The sequence below is a fragment of the Phodopus roborovskii genome, unplaced genomic scaffold, assembly GCF_943737965.1.
Source record: "Phodopus roborovskii unplaced genomic scaffold, PHOROB, whole genome shotgun sequence".
NCBI lineage: Eukaryota > Metazoa > Chordata > Mammalia > Rodentia > Cricetidae > Phodopus > Phodopus roborovskii.
In genome coordinates this window covers 4,720,470-4,743,939 of record NW_026126599.1, presented here as the reverse complement: position 1 = coordinate 4,743,939, position 23,470 = coordinate 4,720,470, and the positions used below count along the sequence as shown (strand labels likewise).

The 23,470-nt window shown below is 47.9% G+C and overlaps 1 protein-coding gene across 1 annotated transcript in view; it reads right to left on the bottom strand.

Moving 5' to 3' along the window:
* Foxk1 (forkhead box K1) overlaps window positions 1-23,470 on the bottom strand; it is a 67,134-nt gene that overhangs the window by 25,047 nt on the left and 18,617 nt on the right. Inside the window, exon 2 of the mRNA XM_051205533.1 lies at window positions 1,506-1,691. Coding sequence (XP_051061490.1) covers window positions 1,506-1,691 — 186 coding nt within the window. The remainder of the gene's footprint in view (window positions 1-1,505; window positions 1,692-23,470) is intronic.

Genomic DNA, 23,470 nt, shown 5'->3' with positions numbered 1-23,470 from the left:
TCCCTGATCATGAACCTCTAGAACTGAGAATCAAAATTTTCTCTTATATATAAACTTAAAAAGTGGGCAAATGCCAGCCAGGTGTGGTGGTGCACACCTGTAATCCCAGCTGGTGACAGAGGCCCAAGGATCAAGAGTTCCAGGCCAGCCTGAGCATCAGGAATCGTCCATGTCTATCAACCAAGAGCTAGGGATGTGGCTCAGTGGCAGCGGCCTTAAATTCCCTTATCCAGCGAGTTGATTTAAGTAAGAATGGCTCCTGTGGGTTCCAGTGTTTGAATGGTTGGTCCCAGTTGATAAAATGTTTAGGGCAGGTTAGGAGGTGTGTCACTGGGGGTGGGCCCATAGATTTCAAAGTCCCTATCAGGCCCAGTCTCTTTCTGCCCATCGACCCCTGCCTGCAGATCTAGCTACTGTGTCATGCCTGCCTGCATGTCAAGCCTCCCAGCATGTTAGCCACAGAGTCACCCTCTGAGGCTGTAAACAAGCCCCCCATTAAATACTTTCTTTTATAAGTTGCCTTGGTCTTGGTGTCTCTTCACAGCAATAGAACAGTAACTAACACATCTAGTATGTACAAAAGTCTGGGTTTGATTCCTATCACTAGGGGAAAATAAGTTTTTAAATAGACAGCATTAAACATAACCCCAGAGAAGTAGAAGGTACAACTTTGGGGATCTAGTGAGGTTGCCCATAGCAGTGAGCCATGGCCAGGGCTCAGGGATAGCACAATCATGGCTCTTCTGGAGAATAGTTCTCAGGGTTTTATGGGTCCCCAAAATCGTGCCCCCAAGGAATAGGCCACACTTGTGCCACAGTCACAAGAGTACCAGTCACTATCTGTCATCTCTACAGGGCTGGCCTGTACCATGAGCTGAGGTGGAAGCCACAGGGCTCAGGGGAAACACGGCTCCAGCACCAGATGGTGGCATGACACTTTTAGAAGCATGATGAACATGACAGGCAGTGAGAGGGAAATCTGCTTCACTGGAAACAGCTGCCAGAACCGGGGTCCCCTTCCCCTCTCTAGAGACAGGGTCTCAAGTAAACCAGGCTAGCCTTAAACTTACTATGCAGTAAGTAAGATGACTATGAACTCCTTATACCCCTATCCAGGACCATAAGCATATACCACAATGCCCAGTTTATGATGTACTGGGGACTGAACCCAGGACCCACACACTCTAGCAACTGAGCTACATCCCAGCCTGTTTGCTCTTGAGACAAGGTCTCTCTCATTAAGTGGCCATGATGTCCCTGAATGTTCACGTAGCCATGGCTGGCTATGCACTGGAGATCCTCCTGCCTCAGCCTTTGGAGTGCTGGGGTTACAGGACTGGACCACACACCTATTCTCCTACTTGATGTAGGAGGCCCGAACTCATAAATCTACAACCTAGACAGGGGGTGACTTGAGGGTGCCTCCCTCGCAGTACTTCCTAGAGTCTAGCTCCATCTCGAGATACCTGGTGCCTTCAGAGCCCTGGGCACAAGAGGCTGCTCACCTTATGGTGCCGGTCGGGGAAGGGATGGGGCTGACGAGGCTCCGGAGGTCCGGCTCCGGAATGTGGATCTTCAGTGGAGAGATCTGAGGGTAGAGTGGCCGCAGGGGAGATGCTGGGGCTTCCTCCTTATGGTACAGGGATGTGAACTGGATCTTGATGGCTGTGCTGGGGAACCGGAAGGTGCATCTGCAAAGGAAGGACAGTGGCTGGTCAAGTACAAGGTCAATGGGTACAGAAGCTGAGAACCCACCACCCACATGGCAGGAGCAGCATGAGCCCTGGGAACACAAACTTTGGCTTACTCTGGCTTTGGCTATACTCTGCTTGTGAACAAAAGATAAAAATATCCCCAGACAGGTGCCATGAGGACAAACCCATGGAGCCTCCATGTACCAGGACAGTAACAGTGACAATGAGTGAGTGTGATTTCTGACCCTCAGGGGCAAATAGCTAAATGGATCCTGCCCATTTATGCACAGATCTCATTCATTCATCACTCACTCATTCATTCACTCATTCATTCATTTACTCTTCCAGCAATAGCTAAAAGGACCCTGCCCCATTTGAAAGCTGATTTCACTCACTCACTCAATCACTCACTCACTCACTCACTCACTCACTCACTCACTCATTCACTCACTCACTCATTAGAAGACAGCATCTTACTATGTGAGCCAGACTGGCCTGGAACTTGAGATCCTCCTGTCTCTGTCTCCTGAGTGCTGGGATAATAAGCCTGCACCACCTTGTCCAGCTTATGCTCTAATGACATTTAGCCAGGGTACATGTGTGCATGCATGTGATATACCTGGTCAACCTATGTTAACAGGAAGGTTGTCATGGCAACAAATTTCCTCTGGTTCTTTTGCCATGCATTTCTTCCTCCCTTTCTACCCACAGGGAACAGGGAAGACAACATGCTACATCTCACTCTTCTAGGAGGGTCCAAGGAGCCCAACATCGAACAAGAGCCTGTCACCTTAGAATCATCAAGGCAGACTGGGGTCCTCCAGTGCATGGCTTGGGGGTGAAAAGAGTAGGCCTGTGGACCCGGGCCTGGCTGAGCTCCAGCTGAAGAACTCCAGCCTTATTCTGGAGAGCCTGAAGGGCTCCGAAGCCATACTTCCTCTGCTCATCACCCTGAATAATTGGGGCACAAGTGATAGAAAGATGGTAGCCTGGTTTGATATGCAGATGGGGACCACCCGAGAACACAGGGCAGCAGCCCTTCCAGCCTCTTTGTTCTTCCTTCCTCTGCACCAACTAAATTGAGGGATTGAACAACAGCCATCTCCAAAGGGCCTGCCAGCTGAAACCAAGATCCCTTTAAAAAGGGTTTGGTGTGTGATGCTCGGATCCCCTGGAGCTAGCTGTCAGCTGCCTGATGTGGGTGCTGGGAACTGAACTGTGATCCTCTTGAAGAGTAGTATGTGTGTGCTCTTTAACCCGAGGCATCTCTCCAGCTCCAAAAGCCAAGATTCTAAGAGCTGGAGACACAGCTGAGTGGTACAGCCCCTGCCTCAGTCCCCCATTGAGCAGCTAAGGTAGTGCCTCAGAGAGAACAGCTGTGTACCACGGAGGTCCCAGATTCTATCTCCAGCACTGCCAAACAAAACAAAGCCTAAGATGAATGTGTACATGTCGACTAAGACTTTTAGTAAAACAGGTTTCTTCCCCTCCCTTCCATTCACGGTGCTGAGGATCATGTGTCCCCATGTTAGAAACATCCGATTGAATCTGCAGCACCAAGGGAGGGGAGAAAATGCTGCCTTACTAAAAATCTTACCCATTACTAACTGAGGTCCTTTGCGGTGCCACACCCCACTGCGATGGCAACCCAAAGAAACACATTCAGCGATAAGCATCTTCAGGGTGCCTGCTGGGACAGCTCCCAAGTCACTCTCCCAAAATTCAACCCAAGGCAGCTAGCTGCCCTGCCCCCAGGAACTGTGAGAACAAAGTGCCTGGCAGCTCCTTGGCTTGGCAGAGGTGCCTCCCCAGGACACTGACTGTCTTCCATCACACCTCTCCCTGTAACATACCCACTTAGATGCAGGGGTCTTAGCTACAGTCTTAGTTTCTTTTTCTGATGTTTATCTGTACCTCAGGCTGACTTTGAACTCCTCCTCATCCTCCTACTTCAGGCCCCAAAGTGCTAGGACTACAGGAACGTGCCATCATGCCCAGCTTATCCCTCCTCACCACACATTTTTGTTTTCTGTTTTTGTTTTTGGAACTGGCCTGAACTTCTTGGCGATCTCCGTTACAGTCTTCCATGTAGCTGGGATGTAAAGATGTGAGCCAACATACCTGGCTCCTAGCTTGGAGTTTGGGAGAGCTGTTTGCAATTAAAGAATCTTCAAGAAGGTGCCACACATTGTCCCAACCTGCCATTTCACAATGCCGGCTGAGGTCAAGGTGCCTACCAGACAGGGACCCCTCTCTATCCATCATGGAGCCTACCATGGAAACAGGCTCTCAAGGCAGCCTGTCTACCTAAGGGGGAATTCTACTGTTTTGTTTTGTTTGTTTGTTTGTTTTTTGCTTGTTTGATGTTTGTTTTAAAAACGGGGTCTCTCTTGTGGCCAAAAAACAAAAAACAAAAACCCACAAAAAAATGAAACCCAACCCTGCTTGCTCACAAGCCCATGGTGAAGGAGAAGCAAGCCTATAAGCTGTCCTCCCAATGCAGAGGAGACAGACAGCTGCTTGGGATTGGATCGGTTGGCATGGTCGCTGAGAGGTGAGGCTTCTTGGGCATGAACAAGAACTGTATTCTAACACTAGCCACTCAATGGGAAGATTTAAATGACTGGCTATGTGGCAGGTAAATTACACCAAAGTTCTTGCCTGAAGGCTCACAAGTTGACCACTGAGTCCCACCCTGTCTAGAGGCCAGGGGCTGGGCTAATGGGATGGAGGTGAGCATACTGTCCCTAACATCAGATCTCAGTACACAGTTGGCTTGACCATTATAGCCTCGGTTGGAGCTGGCAAGATGGCTCATAAAGAAAGGTACTTGCACAGAAAGTACAAGAACCAGAGTTTGAATTTCTAGAACCCACATAAAAGCTGGAGCCACAGCATGTCTGTAAGATCCAGTGTTCCCACGGAGAACTGGGGGCCAGGAGTAGCCTACTGGCCAACTGGCACTCATAAATGACCAGACAAAGTGGAAGGAGATGATTGACATCTGAGGTTGTTTTCTGATCTCCACATATGTGGCATGCTACACATGTGCCTGCACTCACAGCAACACACACACATGCATGAGGACATGCACACAAAGGTTAAAAAACAAAACAAAACAAAACAGAAACAGCCCTAGTTGACTGGGGCACCAAGTTCTCTGCAACCCAGGCAGAACTTGAACTTTATTCCGTCTTCTTGCTTCATTCAGCCCACAGCCTGGCTACTCCATCTTTGAAGGAGCAATCTGGTAACCTGCCCCCTCCCACTCAGGGGAGCTGCCAAACTGCTGGAAAGTAAGGATGGAATACTGAGTTCTTACTGACTTGAGAGTATTAACGTCCTCTTGGTCACAGAGGCAAGGAAGTACATGAAAAAGCTTCTGGCAAAGTTTTTAAAAAATTAACACATCTCTCTGTTGTTACACAGCTGCTCCCATTTCCACCCCTCCATCCCAGCGGAACCAGAACTTCACTTTCTGGAGGGGGTGGTGGGGGAGGTGGGACCTGCAGGGACAATGCACAGGCACTAGGGAGAATGTCTCACTACTTCTGGCCTGCGATTCTGCAGACAGTGAGACCACTCCGTGTGATGACTTCCCATGTTGGACGGATGTTGCAGACTTGGGGGGGGGTTATGTTCACTGCTCACCCATGAGAGCAAGGGCTCAAGCACCCTACTCTTTAGTGTGAACACCCCAGAAAGGTCAGATTTTGTGGCAGGAGGGAGCAGTGCATTCCTGACATTATCTTGGTACTCAGAAAGCTGAGGCAGGGGGAAGCATAGTGAGCTCTGGGCTAACCTGGACTGCAGACAGAATTCAAGGTTGGGCTGGGCTACGTAAGACTCTCTCAAAAAACAAAACAAAATTAAATTTTCCTTTTTGTTTTACTGCTTTTTAAAATCTTATGTGTATGGGTATTTTGCACATGTTTGGGCACTAACAGTGTGTCTGGTACCTCTGGAGGCCAGAGGAGGGCATCAGATTCCCTGGAACCAGAATTGTAAGTGGTTGTGAGCCGCCATATTGGTGCTGGGAATTGAACCCAGGTTCTCTGGAAGAACAGCCAAAGCTGTTTACTGTGCCATTTCTCCTACCTCTACCCCCCCCCCATTTTTGTTTTGTTTTTGAGATAAGTTTTCTCAGTGGAGACCAGGCTGTCCTGGAACTGGCGGCCTCTGCCTCCTTGAGTGCTGGGATTAAAGGTGTGCACCACCAGGTCTGGCCTTAAATTTTCTTTTTAAATAAGGGAAAATGTAGTAATTGACACATGAATTTTCTAAAACAACCATTTGAGAAGGCCTTATAGCATCAACCTGTCCAGGTAATAATGGATTAGTGAGGAACAAATGAGGCCTCTGGAACTAAACCAAGATCTACCTTGTTTGGTGGATTTTCAGAACACCCTTCAAACACAAACTGGGCGGGAACTGGTGGTGCACAACTGTGATCCCAGCACTTGGGAGGTGGAGGCAGGCGATCAAACGTTCAAGATCAGCCTCAGCTGCATGAGACCCTGTCTCCAAAAACAAAACAAACAAACAAAACCCAACAAAGTGGACACTGACATGGCCTGGTAGGTAAGGGCACTTGCTGCCAAGCCTGATAACCTGAGTTTGGTTCCTGAAACCCATCTGTGGAGGGAGAATACCCATTCTCAAGACTGTTCTCTGTCCTCTTTGTGACCTCTGTGACACAGGCACAGACACACAGCTAAACAAACAATGTTACTGAAAAGTCAATACCATACAAATGGTTGAAAGAACTCTACGTTTAGACACCCCTGTGGGAGGGAGGTGGCCAAAAACACCATTTTCTACAGTGATGTCTCCATGTCATGTTAAAGGATGCCTGACATCTTCCAGCAGTTAGGTTAACCACATGAGCACCTTACAAAGCACCTGTAAATGTGAAAGATAACCAGACTCAATGAATACTCGAACTATTTGCCATAGGATCAATGGCTAGGCAGCTGCTGACAGGCAGGATCTGACATCAGGTAAATCTTGTTTGAAAAGGAGCTGGAGCCCTTGGTCCCCTCACTGGCACTGCATAAACAGGGCGCGTAGTGCATGTTGGGAATCTCAGTGCAGAGGTAAAAGCAGGAGGATAAAAAGTTAAAGTCATCTTCAGCTATATATAGTTCATTCAGGCCATCGCTTAGACACACACACACATACTCACACACCCTGGTTAAATATGTTGAGAAACCCGAGGCCCCTCCCAGGTCATTGGATCTTTGTGTAGCTATAGGTCCCCTAACTACAAATATGAGCTTAAGTCTCCACCATGGAACATTCATTTCAATTATTCTCATGAAATGACAATCACAGGGAACATGGCAATGGCTTGCAATGTGGGCTTCCCAGTGGCCTCCACTGCTACAGCCTGCCTTCTAAAGGCCATTTCCTGTAAGGAACAAATGACTCTGGAAGGGGAAACGCTACCACACGCTTGGTAATAAGAGCTCTCAGAGTCCTCATGGGGCCACGTGCCTTTTGACCGAGTGAAGTACTGGGTCAGCCTGTTCTGTGTGGGAACAACTTAAAGAGGAGGGAGTCTCCCAGGGCCTAGGCTTCATGAAGAGAGCCAGGAAGTCTGCAGGGGACTGGACACAGTGACCATGACAACACAAGAAGTCTCTCCATTCCCTTTATTCTACACTCCACACGCCGCAGTGCCCTGCCCAGGAGCTGAGGACAACTTGGATGCCTGATCCTCCTGCATCTACCTTCTTGAGTGTTGGGATTACAAGTGCAGGCCTTCACACACAGCTTATGAACACTGGGGTTGGAATCCAGGCTTCTGGGCATGCTAGGCAAGTATCCCCAATGGAGTCAAATCCCCAGCCTATAGCTGCATAGCACTGCTCGCCCACCAAGGCCCAAAGCAAAGAGTTCTCACAATTTCAAATGTATTTAGGGTAAAATTTCTTCATTCAGCTGAGGCTGGAAGGTGGCTCAGTGGGTAGTACTTGTTAGGCAAGCTTGAGGACCTGAGTTCAAATCCTCCAGAACTTACAGAAAGGCCAGACACACAGCATGCTCCTGGGATCCCAGCACTGGGTAGGTAGAGATGAGAGGGCAACTTGGCCAGCCCAGGTCCTAATAAAAGAACCTGTCTCAAACATTTAGAGTGGAGGGTACAGAGGAGGATACCTGGTGTTAACCTATAATCTCTATACATGTACACACACATGTGCAGCCTTCACACTTGTGCAGACATATGTGCATACAAAAGGCAATCGTTTTCCCAGAACACCACAAGATGAGTCAAGGTGGCTGTGGCTGTGGGTACCTATCATGGTGCTGAGTCACAATACAGAAGGGCACAGGAAGACTAAAAGCAGAGGGACCTCTGCATCAGGAGTGATGACAAAATACTCTAAGATCAACACAAGAGCCCTGGGGGGCCCATGCCCTGAGATGGTGTCACTGTCCCAACCATTGGTGTCCATTGGTCAGCAGCTGGCTCTATAAGGGTGAGACAGTAACGGAAGTATACATCACCCTTCCCCAGAAAACTATACTGGCTGGCCAAAGGCAGGCAAAGAGAGCATCTGTGGGCGACAGTGCTTACTAAGCAAACCTGACAGCCTAAGATCAGTTCCTAAAATCCACCACCCACAGAGACACACAGACACAGACAGACAGACACACACACACACACACACACACACACACACACACGTACACACACACACGGAGGTTGGGGTGGAGATCACACATTAGCCCAGCATTTCAAAAGTGCACATACTGGCCGGTCACTGGCTAAGTTCAGCTCTGGCATGCAGTGTCTTGTACTGTATTCCTGGGGGATTTGTGATCACACCTGTAGCATCCCTCTTGATACCCAGGCTGGCCCGGGGATCTGCATTTTTAGTAGGTCTGCCCCACAACCAAAGAGCATGCTTTCAGGAACATTTACAAAACAGCCAGAGGTGGTGGCACACAGAAGGTAAAAGCCTGGCACGGTGATCTATGCCTACTGCAATCCCAGCACTCAGAAAGTTGAGGCAGGATTGTCATGAGTTTGAGGCCCGCTTAGGCTTGAGACCATAGCTCAAAATAACTACAAAGATTCAAAGCCAGGCCAGGGTTAAGATGTGGCTCAGCTGGAAGCATGCTGCCTAGCATGTATGAAGCCCTGGGCTCTAAAACCAGCACTGTAGAAACCCAGCTAAGGAGGAACCACAGCCATGACAACATGTAGAAGGGGTGCTGGCTATACCTGACGCCTTCTGGGACTTAAAACAGAAAGAATGGGGCTGGATCAAGAACATTTGTTCTTTTCCAGAGGACCTGGGTTTGATTACCAGCTCTAGCACTGTGGCTCACGACCTCTGTAACCCCAATGCAGTGGGGATGTGCCCTATTCTGACCTCCAAGAGTACTAGGCACACATGTAACGCATACGTACAGGAGAGGGCTGTAAAGATGGCTCAGGGGTTAAGAACACTGACTGCTCTTCCAGAGGACCTGGGTTCAATTCCCAGCACCCACATGGCAGCTCACAACTGTCTGTAATTCCAGTTCCAGGGGATCCAACAAGACCCTTGGAAAAACAACAACAACAAAAACCATACACACAGGCAAAACACTCATATGCAAATATATAGAATTATCCTATGCAGCCTTGGCTGTCCAGGAACTCACTGCAACAGCCTGGCCTCAAACTCCCTGAGACTCGCCTGCCTCTGACTCCCTAGCGCTAAGATCAAAGGTATGTTCAACCATGCCTGGCATCATATGGATAATACTAAGAAATCTAAGCCAACCCCTGACACACACAAATCCAGGCTAACCTAGAACGAATATGGGCATGTTTAATAGACTCAGTGGATAATCAGGAACATTTGGCAGACAGGAAGAAGCTGGTCCCCCAGGTATATTGTGGGCAGCTTATCTCCATGCAAACTGGGAATCAGGAGGGCTCGAAAAACCACAGACGGCCAGAGCGCTCCAGCTGACATCACCTCACTGAAGTGCACCCTCCTTCCCGCTCCACTAAGGAAGATAATGAGCTATAGCAAGGATCTTTTGCCCAGATCTTGAATTTCATGTAATGATAATAGTTAAAAGTTAGCATTTAGCTGTTGGGCCTCATGGTGTAGGTCTATCATTCCAGTACTTGAGATGCTGAAGAGGGGGATGACCTGGGCTGATAGCTGTTAAGGGCAGCCTGTGTAACCTGTGCAACTAATGAGATCCTATCTCAAAACAAAAGAAGGTGAGTGTGTGTCTGCATGGGTGTGTGCATGTGTGTGTGTGTTTGAGAGAGAGAGAGAGAGAGAGAGAGAGAGAGAGAGAGAGAGAGAGAGAGAAAAAGGGGTGAGGGAGAGAGAGAGAGAAAGGGAGAGGGAGAGAGAGAAAGGGAGAGGGAAAAAGCTTATTTAGCATTTGTGAAGCTTTGAGTTCAATCTGTAGTACTAGTATTTGCTATTATTTGAATACCATATCTGCTGTGACGACACACACCCCACATACATAGCACACACACATACACACACACACACTCCACATACCACACATACACACACTCCATACACACCACACATACACAGACACACAAACACACACACTCCACATACACATACCACACATACACACACTCCATACACACACACACACACAGTGAGCACTTTGAACTTATTAACACCCTAAACAGTTAAACCTTCTAGTTCTCTGAATCCCTTGGCTGTATTTCCTAGGTAAACATGTATTTCAGAATACTGCAGAAAAAGCCACCACTCTTAAAATGCCAGGCCACCAAAGATGGGATCAGGATGAAGCATCACTGAAACCTCGGATGGAGGAGCTAGAGCAGGAACAGGCTCTCCACTCAATCTCTCCATTCTGGCAACTTCCACAGGCCCCGGACCAATCTGTCCAACTTGGCTCAGGAAACCCTTTTGGGAGCTGAATGACGAGCCAGGAAGAGCCTCCCGGAAAGGGCCAGGCATCTTCACACAAGCAGCCCAGAGGGTGGCCAGTGGCAGAGCCTGTCAGTCTGGAATGAAAGAAGTGTTTCCTGGAACAGTAATGTTCCAGGCAAGCCACGTGATGCCTTCAGCTCTTACCTCAGCATCATAGGCCAGACAAATTTTTTTGCTGGAGACCCTTGCTCTCCTGATGTACCACCTAAAGAGCAAGAAGGCTTCACTATTTAAAAAAAAAAAAAAAAAAAAAATAGCAGCTCCATGGGTCCAAACGAGGCAGAGCCCAACTCAGTGCACACAGGGAGCTTCTTCTCTGTAGCCATGGGCCAGCCAGGGTTGTCTTCCTAATATGGAAAGGACAGCCAGGCCCAACAAACTGCCCAGAGCCCAGACTTAGCCCAGCCCAGCCCAGGAGCTGGAACCAGGTGGGTGGGACAGGACCGGCTGCTGCAGGCAGCTCCCAGTCTCTACCTACAGCCCCACCCAGTCCTATCTGGCATCAGTAGGGGCAGTTGGCTGAGTCCACCAGCATGGAAGAAGTTGGGGCCAGGAAGAAAAGAAAGCAAATGTGTTCCTGGGAGGCAGCATCGCCCTGTTGGCAGAGGTCCACTGGCAATAAGGAAACGGGTTTCATTTTGTGGAAACAAATCTCATCCGTGCACTGCACTCCAGCAGTTCTTGGAGAGCTGAGGCTGCCAAGGTCCATGCGTGTATGTGCACATACATATACATATCTGTGGTGTGTGCACATGTGTATGTGTCCAAAAGAGACGAGAAGGGGATAATGGGTGTTCTGCTCCATCACTCACCATCTTATTCCCTGGAGACAGGGTCTCTCATTGAATCTGGAGCTATGCTGGCAGCCAGCAATCCTGTTTCCACTCCCCACATGGCTGGAGTAGAGAGGCAAATGTTTACAGAAAAGCCAATGAAAAGCTAGCTGTCCATACGACTGTGACCACAGCACTTGGGAGGTGGAGGGAGTTAGACTGGCAACATAGCAAGTTCAAGGCCAGCTTGGGCTACATGATACCCTATCTGAAAACACAAACTGGAAAGTCTTGTGTGACAGTGAACTACTACTCGCCAAACAAACACCCTCTCCAGGTGTCCTCTGTGTTTCCCCACATCTGTCGGTGTCACACACTTTTGACCATGGCCCTAACAGGTCCCCTGGACTATTTCTCCCGGCACCTGTCCATCCTGAGGTTGGTATCACTTTCCCTGGACACTGTGCATCCTTCTGTCTCCATCTTGCCTTCTGACCTTGGCCCTCCACTAGCCCAAGGGCTGGTTCCTGCTCCCATCACTACTGTCCTTATCCCAGGTCCAGGCACACACTCTTCTGGATGCAAGGCTGGAATTGCTCACATACTTAATACCCAAGAGAGACAGCTCTGTAGTGAAAGGCGCTTGCTCTGCTAGTCTGATGACCTGAGTTTGAGCTTCAGAACCACATAAATATGGAAGGAGGGAACCAACTCCACAAATTGTCCTCTGACCTCACACCCACAGCACTAACAAATATTAAAAGTAAACTGTTAAGAGTCGATGTTTTGTAGCTTCATCAATTTTATTTTAAAAACCCTTACAAATAAATAAAAACATTGTACACCAAAATTAACCAAGCAACCAGACCCAAGGTCTATGCAACTCAGCTAATTTCTATACAGTTAGGAAGGGATTCAGAACGAAAGCTGTGGTGCTTAACATTAAATCTTATGCTTTCAGTATCAAATATATTTTATGTACTTATCTACCACCTAAACCAAACAATCTGTGTCAGAATTAGAACCAGAAAAACAGTTAGCTTCACACCCTCTTTCATAACTCCTGTCTATTGCCATCTGGTCCTTCCTCATCCTTTATACTCAGCCTTTCTTGTTCTCTTTTCTTCATGATATACAGCGCCCATGTGTACATTAATTTACATATGTAAATATGCTGATGAGATAAGGTAGATGACAGAGAGCAAGCAGTACTTTTCTCTCTGAAATTCTATGACCTTGCTTAATAGTACACATTCTTTTTTTTTTTTTTTTTTTTTTTTTTTTTTTTTTTTGAGACAGGGTTTCTCTGTATTGCTTTGGAGCCTGTCCTGAAACTAGCTCTGTAGACCAGGCTGGCCTTGAATTCACAGAGATCCTCCTGCCTCTGCCTCCCAAGTGCTGGGACTAAAGGCATGCACCACCAATGCCTGGCAATAGTACACATTCTAAGTCCAGTCATCTCCCTGCAAACATTTTTAACCCTTCCTTCCTTCCTTCCTCTCTCTCTCTTTCTTTCGTGTGTGTGTGTGTGTGTGTGTGTGTGTGTGTGTGTGTGTGTGTATGTGTATGGAGACAGGGTTTCTCTGTGTAGCCCTGGTTGTTCTGGAACTTGCTCTGTAGGCCAGGCTGGCCTGGCCTTATACTCAGAGATTCACCCGCCTCTTCCTGAGTGCTGGGATTAAAGGCATTCACCACTGCTGCCTGGCTTAACTCCATTTTTCTTTAGAGTGGAGTAGTATTCCTGTGTGTGTGTGTGTGTGTGTGTGTGTGTGTGTGTGTGTGTGTGTGTCCACCAAGTTTCATTATCCATTCATCTGCTGACAGACAGATTCAGGTTCTTTGCTATAGTGAATAGGTAGAACAGTCTTAAACATGGGGTTGCAAATGCCTCTATCATAGGGTATACAATTCTCTGGGTATAAGCCCAGGAGTGAAATAGCTGGGCACTCATTTTGTAAGAAGTCTCCAAATTAATTTCCATAATGGTTGTACTAATTATACCTCCACCAACAGTGGATAAAAATTTAAGAAAAGTTCATTGTGTCACTTAAGTGTTAATGACAGCTGAAAGTTTAAGAATAGGACTAAAGCCATCAGTTAAAGACTAGGACAGTGTATGTACACCAGTAAACAGGCCAGGAAGTGTCTGAGAGCCCATGCCTCCTCATGGGCCACGCAGGGGAATCTGACAGATTCTGGTGAGGCTGTCAGCTTTGGGACTTGCTATGGCAGCAATGACATGTAAGACGACTCAGGCAACAACAAATCACACACAGTAGACACAGACACATTTTACAGCAGTGGCCAGAAGCACCAGTGTGCACAGAGGGTAGAAGTAACAGCCAGCCAAGTAACCACAGCTGCAGACATGTGGGGCTGCCCACCTCTCCTATCCCGTCACAGCAGCCCAAGCTGAGCTTGGGGCACACGCCTATCATCCCAGTGACCCAGGAAGCTGATGCAGGAGGATTGAAAGTTCAAGGCCTGCTTTGGCTCCGGTGCAGGTTCAAGATGAAAAGAAAGAAGAACGCTGGGGGTATAACTCACAATAGCAGAGTAGCTTGCCCAGCCTGCAGGGGGCCCTGGGTTCAGCTCTTAGGATTGTAAACAAACAAGCCCCTCCCAAACACCAGCAGGCTGGGAAGGTGTGGCCATTTAGGAAGCTTTAGACTACTCAGTGTTGCCTGTGGGTGGTGGTGTACGCCTTTAGTCCCAGCACTCAGGCAGAGGCATAGTGGATCTTTGTATACAGGGCTCCAGGAAAACTAAGACTATACAAAGAAACCCTGGAGGGGGGTGGTTTGGGGGACAAACAACACAGAAAGAAACAGGAGTCAGGGAGCAAGGGTCTTGTACTGTGTGGAGTCCCAGGGGACATCCCAGGTGTAGCTGTTCCTCTGGATCACGAGCACAGTACAGGAGCAGAGAACAGCTGTGGAGCAGTGAAGTTCCATGTGAGCAGTGGCAGGATGAAGGTGACCAAAGACTGCTGGAGCACAACACTTAACAGGGTCCAAGGGCTTGGGCATCAGCCTGTATCCTACCAAGGAGGAAGAGAGAGCTCAGACAAACAAGAGGGGTTGCCAGTACATTCTGCCCTAAGACCATGGCTGGCAGGGCAGAGGACAGGACCTCAAAGCAGACACTGTGAACTCTGCAAAGAGCTACTTGAAGATTAAAAATCTAAGAGATGGCTCTTCTTTCAGAAGGCCATCATTCAATTCCCAGCACTCCTGTGACAGCTCACAACTGTCTATAACCCTACTTTCAGGAGATCTCCAAGGGTACCAGGCACAGATACAGGCATGTGAGCACAACACTCATCCACACAGAATTAAAAAACAAAAACAAAAAACTTTTTAAAATCTCAGTGAAGAAGTAGAAGCTGTAAAGAAGATCTGAAGGGAAATCTTATAATAAAAAATTTAAATTATGGTAACTTGAAATATGGCCTCAAGAATGAACAGCCCAGAAGAGAGCTGAGAGTGTGGCTCAATGGTAAGAGTACTTGCCTGGCATGGGAGAGGCCTTGGCACTAAAAAACAAAACAAAAATGGCTGGTGAGATGTCTGAGCACCTAAGGGCACTTGGGCTGGGCCTGATGACCTGAACTCGATCCCTAAAGGAAGGAGAGAGCCGATACCCTCAAGCTGTCCTGATTCCACGTATGTGTACACTGAAGCATGTGTATGCCCAAGAAACAAGCGTTAAAAAAGAAGAAGGAAGTAAAAGAAGCAACGAGTGTGAAGCTAGTACAACAACAGAATAAAGAAACTGAAAGTGAGCCGGAGTACTCACTGCCCACAGTCAGCCCTCAGCAGACAGAAGATGGGGGTGAAGAGCAGTCAAAGAAATGGTGGCTACACAGCTTTCCACAGCTGACAGCAACAGAAAAGACTGGCCTAAGACCGAAGATTATGAGTAGATAAACCCCAAATGACCCAGGCAGGAGTGTCCCCAGGACCAGGATGTGGCTTAGGAGGTGCTCTCAGACATCAGAGGGAGCTGAATGCTGCCACTGGGCTCTGTGCCCCCTGTGGAATGATGTCATCCACCAGGGTGGGTCTCAGTTAACCCACTGTGGGAACTCCTTTGTGGACACGACAGGTTTCCATGGTGATTCTACTGGTTTTATTTGTTTGTTTGTTTTGTTTTTCTTTTTCAGACAGGGTTTCATGCAGCCTAGCCTAACTTTGAAATCCTGATCCTCCTGCCTCCACTTCCCAGGTACTTCGATGACGGGCCCAGATCCACTACACAGGGTTTGCGTGGTGAGGGACTGCATTCCAGGCAAGTCCTACCAACTGAGCCCTCCAGGGTCTCTAAAACCCATTAAACTGACACCAAGATTAAACACCACACACTCCAGACACTTACAGACCCTACGCCTGCCTGGTCTGGCCCTACCCACCCCAAGGCCATCTCCACACCCATTTATACCTCCTGCAGGTGTGAAGCTGGCCATGACTTGGCTCTCCAGGGAGAAGGGCAGTGGGAATCTGACTCTGAGGAAGGAAAGCGACGTAAGGTGAACAAACCTGTCTTGTAGACAGGACTTTAGAATTCTGGGAATGGCTGGTGGAGTCAGAGTGTTCCAGTCGCTTCATATAAGGCCTACCTTGTAAAGACTCTATGGCCAACCAGGGTCCAGGGTGTGACCTCCTCTCAAAACAAAATGGGGCCCTCAAGGCGGCTTGCAATGTAAAAGCACCTGCTCTACAAGCCTGATGCCCTGGAACTGGGGAGGAAAGAGCTGACTCCAGAAAGTTGTCCTGATTCCCCACAGTAATAATAATGATAATAAATAATAAATACACCCCTCAAAACCAAAGCACGGGAGACGTTTCTGTCAGTCACATGAGCATGAAGACCTAAGACCATCAGAACTTCTATTAAAAACAAAACAAAACTGGAGGAAGCCAGCTCATGCCTGTCATGCTAGCAATGGAGAGAGACCTGAGGGTCCCTGGACTTGCTGGCCAGCCAGCCGAGCTGGACCTGTGAGCCCCGGGTTTACTGAAACACTTACCCTAAAAAAAAAAAAAAAAAAAAAAAAAAAAAAGGCAGAGGGTCTGATGTCCCAACAGTGGGAGTACTCAATGCTCTTGAGGGGACTGGTGACCCAAGTACTCCTGGTACCCAGGTCAGGTGGCTCACAACCACCTGTAATTACAGCTTTGGGGGAATCTCACAACCTCTTCTGGCCTCCATGGGCACCAGGCACGGACATACATGCAGGCTAGACAACCACACACAGGGGGTGGGCAAAGCTTCAGAAGGAAGGACAGTGGCTATGAAACTCTGCTTCTCTAGGTAGCTGGCTAACCCTGGTGGTGCCTCTAAAAGCTGTGTGTGGATGGGTGGGTGGAGATGGGAGTTCGGGGCTGGCCTAGCCCAGGCTGGCTTCAAAATCACAATCTCCTGCCTCAGTTTTCTTGGTCAAATACTGAGGGGACAAGCATGTGTCACAGTGCCTGGCTCTGTGTTCTGGTTCTTTTCTGTCTTAGTTTTTTCATAAGGACTGAGGGCCAGCGCACACCACCACAGAATTAACTACAGATGAGGAACATTTTTCACTGGGTGTGATAACACATGCCTATAATCCCAGCATTGGGAGGCTGAGACAGGAAGACTGAAGTGAACCTGAGGCCAGCCTGGGCTACATAGTGAATTCCAGGGTAGCCCAGGCTACAGAATGAGACTTTGTCTCAAAAACAAAAAAGGGGGCTGGACGTCCAGTGGGATGGTAAAGGCACTTGCTGCCCAACCTGATGACTGGGCTTCATTTCCAGGTCCCACAGGGTGGAAGGAGAAAGCTGTATTCTAATCTCTATCCATATCATGGTATGCACACTCTCATCACATAAACACACATAGACAGTGAGGGGAGTGGGGGTGTCTCACACCTTTAATCCTAGCACTTGGGAGGGAAAGGCAGGCAAATCTGAGTTCAAGGCTAGCCTGGTCTCTAGATTGAGTTCCAGGATAGAGAGGGCTACATAGAGAAACCCTGTCTCACAAAAAACAACTAAATCCATAAACATACAACAAAACAAATAAATGCATTTTAAAAGCCCCAAAGGGCTAAAGAGATGGTCAGTGTAGGATTCACTTTGCTAGACAAGCAGGAGGACCTGAATCTGTATTCATGCATCCATATAAAGCACTGGGCATGGCCATTCACACGTGGCTGAGACCCCAGCACTATGGGAGGCAGAGACAGGAGGATACCTGGACTTCCTGAGCACCAGCCTAGTGAGAGACCCTGGCTCAAAGAGATATGTATGTATATATGTATGTATACATATAGAATCATAATATATACATACATACATATATATACATATATATTAAATAAATAGAGCAGGGCACCCAAGGTCCTTCTTTGGCCTCTATGAACACACACACATATTCACTCACACATACTCACATATACATGTATACACACATGTACACATACACCTCAGAGAAATAAAGTGAAATATAAAATAAAACCAACAAGAATCTTTGCTTTCATTACTTTAAAATTATATAATGAACTGTGTGATAGTTATACTTTTCTCTGTCCCTAGGGTGGGGGCCAGTTGGAGGGGAGGGGTAATGGCACAGCATGTAAAGCGAATACCACACAAGCATTAGTTCGGGTCCTCGGAATCCAAGTCAAAAGCCAGGTGTGGCAGTATGTGCCTGTGATCCCAGTGCTGGAGGCAGAGACAGGAGGCTCCTTGGGGCTCACTGGCCAGCTAGTCTAGCTTACCCAGCAAGCTCCAGATTTAGTAAGAGGCTCTTTGGCACTTGCATACACACACACACACACACACACACACACACACACACACACACACACACACGGAGGACCACTCGAGTGCTGCTATTAATGCAATACTGGATGGGACCCAGGGCTTTATACATGCTAGGCAAGCACTCCACCAACTCAGGTCCATCCTAAAATGCTGTGTTTTGTTTTCTGAGGCAGGGTCTCTGTAGACAGGCTGCATTGTACCTACAGCCATCCTGCCTCAGTCTTCTGAGTGCTGGGACGAGAGGCATGTGCCTGCAAACCTGTCTCTAAATAACATTTCTCATCCCCTGGAAATAAATAGAACAGACGGGCAGGAGCCACATGCCTCACTCTCAAACCTGCAGCAGCCTCACCCATGCGGCTCTTGGTAATCCGACCCCAGCTGTTTATACAGGGTTTAATCATCAATGGATCTGAAGGTTCTTGGAAGTATAAACAGAGCGAAGTCCCTAACATGAGAGATCAGCAAAGTGAAAGGGTAGGTAGCAGGCCCTGGGGCTAGAAAGGGAGATGGACAGCACATCTATAGCAAGCAGTGATTAGGGCATTCTCAAGAGCATAGCAATAAACACAGGGACTCTGGAAGCAGACTTAAATGGGTGTCTCCTAGGAGGGCTGATAATTCTCTCTACTCAACCATTCAAGAGTTCAAAGCAGGAGGATACAAGTTCAAGGCCCAGAGTGTGGATGCAGATCAGCTGGTAAAGTGCTGGCATGGCAGGCACCAAGTCCTGGGCTCCATCCCCTGCACTGTACAAATTGGGCATGGTGGCTCACACCAGTGATGACAGCATTTGGGAGGTGGAGGCAGGAGGATCAATTCAAGGTTATCCTTGGCTACACTGTGAGTTTGAGGCCAGATCCAAAAATAAGTGTGTGTGTGTGTGTGTGTGTGTGTGTGTGTGTGTGTGTGTGTGTGTGATGACTCAGTGGGGGAAAGATGCCTGCTATCAAGCCTGACAACCTGAGTTCAATCCCCTAGCCTACACGGTGGAAGGAGAGAACTGAATTCTGAGAGTTTTCCTGTCATGTGCACGGGTGCCATGGCACACTTTTGGCCCACTCATGAACACACTTTCACCCTCCCCAACACACAATGAATGAATGATAGATAGATAGACAGACAGAAACAAGCAAACCAACCAGGAGCTACATGGAGCCAGAAAATAGCATGAGCAATAGTCCTACAAGTATGCCACCAACATGTAGAAAAGAACCTAAGCTGTGGACCTGCTGTGACCTCATGTGTGGACGTCGGGGCTCCTCCAGCGTTCAGTCACCTGTCACGGTGACCTGCAACCTGTGCCTCCCACACTGCTTTGAAGAGGTTCAGCCCTCAGCCCCTCCATTTCCTCCTTCCAGAAGCAGTGCCGGTGCATCTGCCATACCACAAAGAACACACAGCAGGGCCCCAGCAGCACTGATTTCTTTGGAATCCAAGGAGATGCAGTGAGACGATTTGGTGAGTAATGGTTCCTGCTGTCAAAACTGAAGACTCAAGTTCTGTCCCCAGGACTCATGTGGTGAAAGGAGAGAACCAACTCCCATACGTTGCCCTCTGATCTACACACATGTGTCTTGATTTGCACATGCCCCAATGTGTGCACAAAAATGCACACAATAAACAAATGGAATTTTAAAAAAAATCAAACAGCCATCCATAACTCAAAGGGACAGGAGCCAGGCAACCTGCAGATCCCAGGCTCTCTGAGGAGCAGCAGCTGCCTTTTTCTCAGAGGGATCAAATTTAGGGTGACAAAGCTGTGGTCCCAAAACAGCAGTCAACCGCAGCCCTTGACACATTTCAGAACTGTAACCTCTTAACTCCTCCTACTAGGAAACAAAGATTTCTAAACATTTGCTGCTTTCTCTTTTTTTGTGTTATGAAACAGTTTACTATGGAATTACCAGCTGGTCTCAAAGTTACTATGTAACTCAGGCTGATCTCAAATTTTTGATACTCTTCAGCCTCCTCCATGCCGGGATTACAGACCTGCCCCAATGTAACCTAGTAAGAGAGTCAGGGTTAGTTTAACCCAGCCTCCCCCCTGAGGGAGCTCTTTTCTTCCTGGTCTGTTTGGCCTGTGGGCTAAGGGCCCACACTAGCAGCCATTGATAAGATCTGATCAAAGGCGAAGGAAGCCTCCAGTTCTCCAGAGGGAAGAGACAGCAGCTGGCAGCCCGAGTTGTTTACAAAGCAGTGGGGGGGGGGGAGGGAGGAGCTCCAGTTTAGAGACCGCTACACCAGCCCAGATTAAAAACCCAAACAAAACAAAGGAGCCTCTTATCGGCCTGCACTAGGGAATTTGAAAGAGCTTTTATTTGGTTTAAACCTCTTACAGCACAGGCAACTCACTCCTGGGAATCACAGGCGGTCCCACGTGGAACTAGGTCTGCTTGGCCCTCCGCTAGTTTCCTGGTACCCAATTCTCAAGCTCCCGGAGCCTGAGAACCAGCACTAAGCCACAGTTCTGCAACCTCAGCAAGACATGATGCCACCCAGACCCACAAGGCCTAGAAAGATCCTGGGAGGACGGAATGGCTCCATGCAGGTAGGATATTACAAGAAAGCCTAAAGATCTAAGTTAGATTTCTAGAACTCCCATGATTCCTCAAAGTACTTATCCCCTTCCCAGACAAGAAATAAATAAATAAATAAATAAATAAATAAAGTCAACGGAAAACTTTATTTTGAAAGGGAAGAATCAGAAAAGATAAACTGGCAAGGAGAGGCACAAGGAATAAACAAATACACAGGGTACAGTGGCCTATGCTTATAATTCCAGCAGTTGGGAGGCTGAGGCAGGAGGATTGCAGTGACTTTGAAGCTAACCTGGACTAAATGAGAGAGCTTGCATCAGGGGAGAAAATCCTTTTGCAACAGCTGTCAAGTCATCTTCCTCTTCTGCAGATAGATACCCAGGTTTCTAAATAGATTTGAATACTATGAAGGAGCAATTACCCATTTGGGGAAACCGGGCCATAAAGCAGATTAATAACGCTGAATAATTGCTTGGGGAGAAGCTGGCTCCAGCTTCTCAGGATGCACTAAACTGGTTTAACCGTTATGTAAATCGCATCCTTGGTCCTGTGATTTATCCCTGATGGCCCATTAGTCAGCATGGTTTGCTCTGCAATAAAAACAGCTCCAGAAGCCTGAAGGTCTGTAATATCAGCTACTTAGGGGGCTGAGGGCTAAGGATCAAGAGTTCAAGGCCAGCCTGGACAATTTAATAAAATCTTAACTCCAAATAAGAAAAAAAAAAAAATATGAGCTAGGAACACAGGTCATTGGTAGAACCTTTGCTTAGAATTCCCCAGTGAGGGGCTCGGGTGTGGCTCAGTGGGAGAGCACCTGCCTAGAATCCCCCAGTGAAGCACTCTGATTTCCACCCATAATACTGGGGGGGGGGGGGAAACCCTAGCCAGAGACTGGCTATCAGTGCCCACCCAAATACTCAATATACCTGAGGAGCCTCCTGTCCTTAGTATCTGTTCCCCTCCTCACTAGGTGGTCCTGTACATCACAGTCCTGTACCTGGATATCACAGCCCAGAAATCATGATTTTTCCTTTAACTTGCTCCAATCTCCTAGTATTACATCTATTGGAGACCCTGGGTATTCACATAGCATCTCCATGGACTGAAGCAGAAAGCCAATGAGTTTGTGTTTTCAATGTCAAGTGGCAATGGCAATAGTTTTCTGGCCTCTAAAGCAGCTTGAGTTATGGTCTCAACAACTTTTCCCCATGAGCACTGAAACACAGAGGACATTCACTATAGAACTGGGCATAGCCTTCCTTCCAGAAAGCAGCAGGAGGACAGGAGACCAGGTATGAAGGCACGTTTGGGGGGAACTGAGGCAGAAGGATCATGAGGTGATCAAGGCCAGCCTGGGCTACATAAGGAGTCCCTGTTGAGCAAAAGGAGGGTAGAGTGATATGGCTCAGAGGTAGAATGTGTGTTTAGCACTAGATTCAGTCACTAACAACACACACACACACACACACACACACACACACACACACACACACACAAACCACTAAAATGTTGTTATGACTCAGTGGGTAAAAGGTGTCTGATACCAAACCTCAGAACTTGAGTTTGAACCCTGGAACTCACAAGGTGGAAGGAGAGAACTGCCACCAGTCCATTGTCCTCTGACCTCTACACACTCACCTCTCTCTGCTCACAAAGGAAAGCAAATAAATGTAAAACAATAACAAAAACAAAAAAGCACAAGGGAATCAGACCCAGTCACACTCAGACTGACCAGGGAGAGTCAATGGCTTATGGGGGTCAAGGATGCTTGAGTGGACATTCCCAAGAGGATATAAGGCCCCAGCCTAGCACTCCAGTTACTTCTATCCACATGGTGAGTAGGTAACCCTCCAGCACCACTGTGAAGCCAACTCAGAAAGACCTACTGTCTTCTGATGAGCATTAGCTGAGTCAGTGAGTGTTTGTAGTTGGCCAGAAGGGATTGCACAAACGGGTAGGTTGGTGTGTGTGTGTGTGTGTGTGTGTGTGTGTATGTATGTATGTGATGGAGTGATTTGAACCCAAAGCTGCATGCATGCATGCTAGGTAGGCACTCTACCACTCTACCCCTAAGCCACAGCCCAGCCCCTCACTGGGGGATTCTAGGCAGGGGCTCTACCACTGAGCCACACCATAGCCCCTCACTGGGGGACTCCAGACAGGTACTTTACCACCAAGCCACACCCTAGCACCTCACTGGGGGATTCTATGCAAATCTTTTACCGATGAGCCACACCCAGGCCTTCACTAGCAGATGCTAGATCTGAACTGGGACAGTTAGGCTCACACTACCCAAAGACATGCATCACAAATTTTACCAACACTTAAAAAGAAAGAAAAGGGTAGGGGAGATGTCTTGTTAGTAACATGCTTGACACACAAATTCAATCTGAGTTCAATACTGGGAACCAGAAACTGTCTCAAAAAAAACAGAAGAACAAAAGATAACAAAGAGTCTCATCTTAGGGTATTGGTGGCACTTGCCTTTAATCCCAGCACTCCAGAGGCAGAGGTAGGCATATCTCTGTGAGTTCAAGGCCAGCCTGGTCTACACAGAGCGAGTTCCAGGACAGGCTCCAAAGCAATACAGAGAAACCCTGTCTCGAAAAACAAACAAAACAAAAAAACCTAAACAAACAAAAAAACCCAAAAACAAACAAACAAACAAAAAACCCAAAAACCTGGAACCCATGCAGAAGATGGCATCACACATCTGTAATGGCA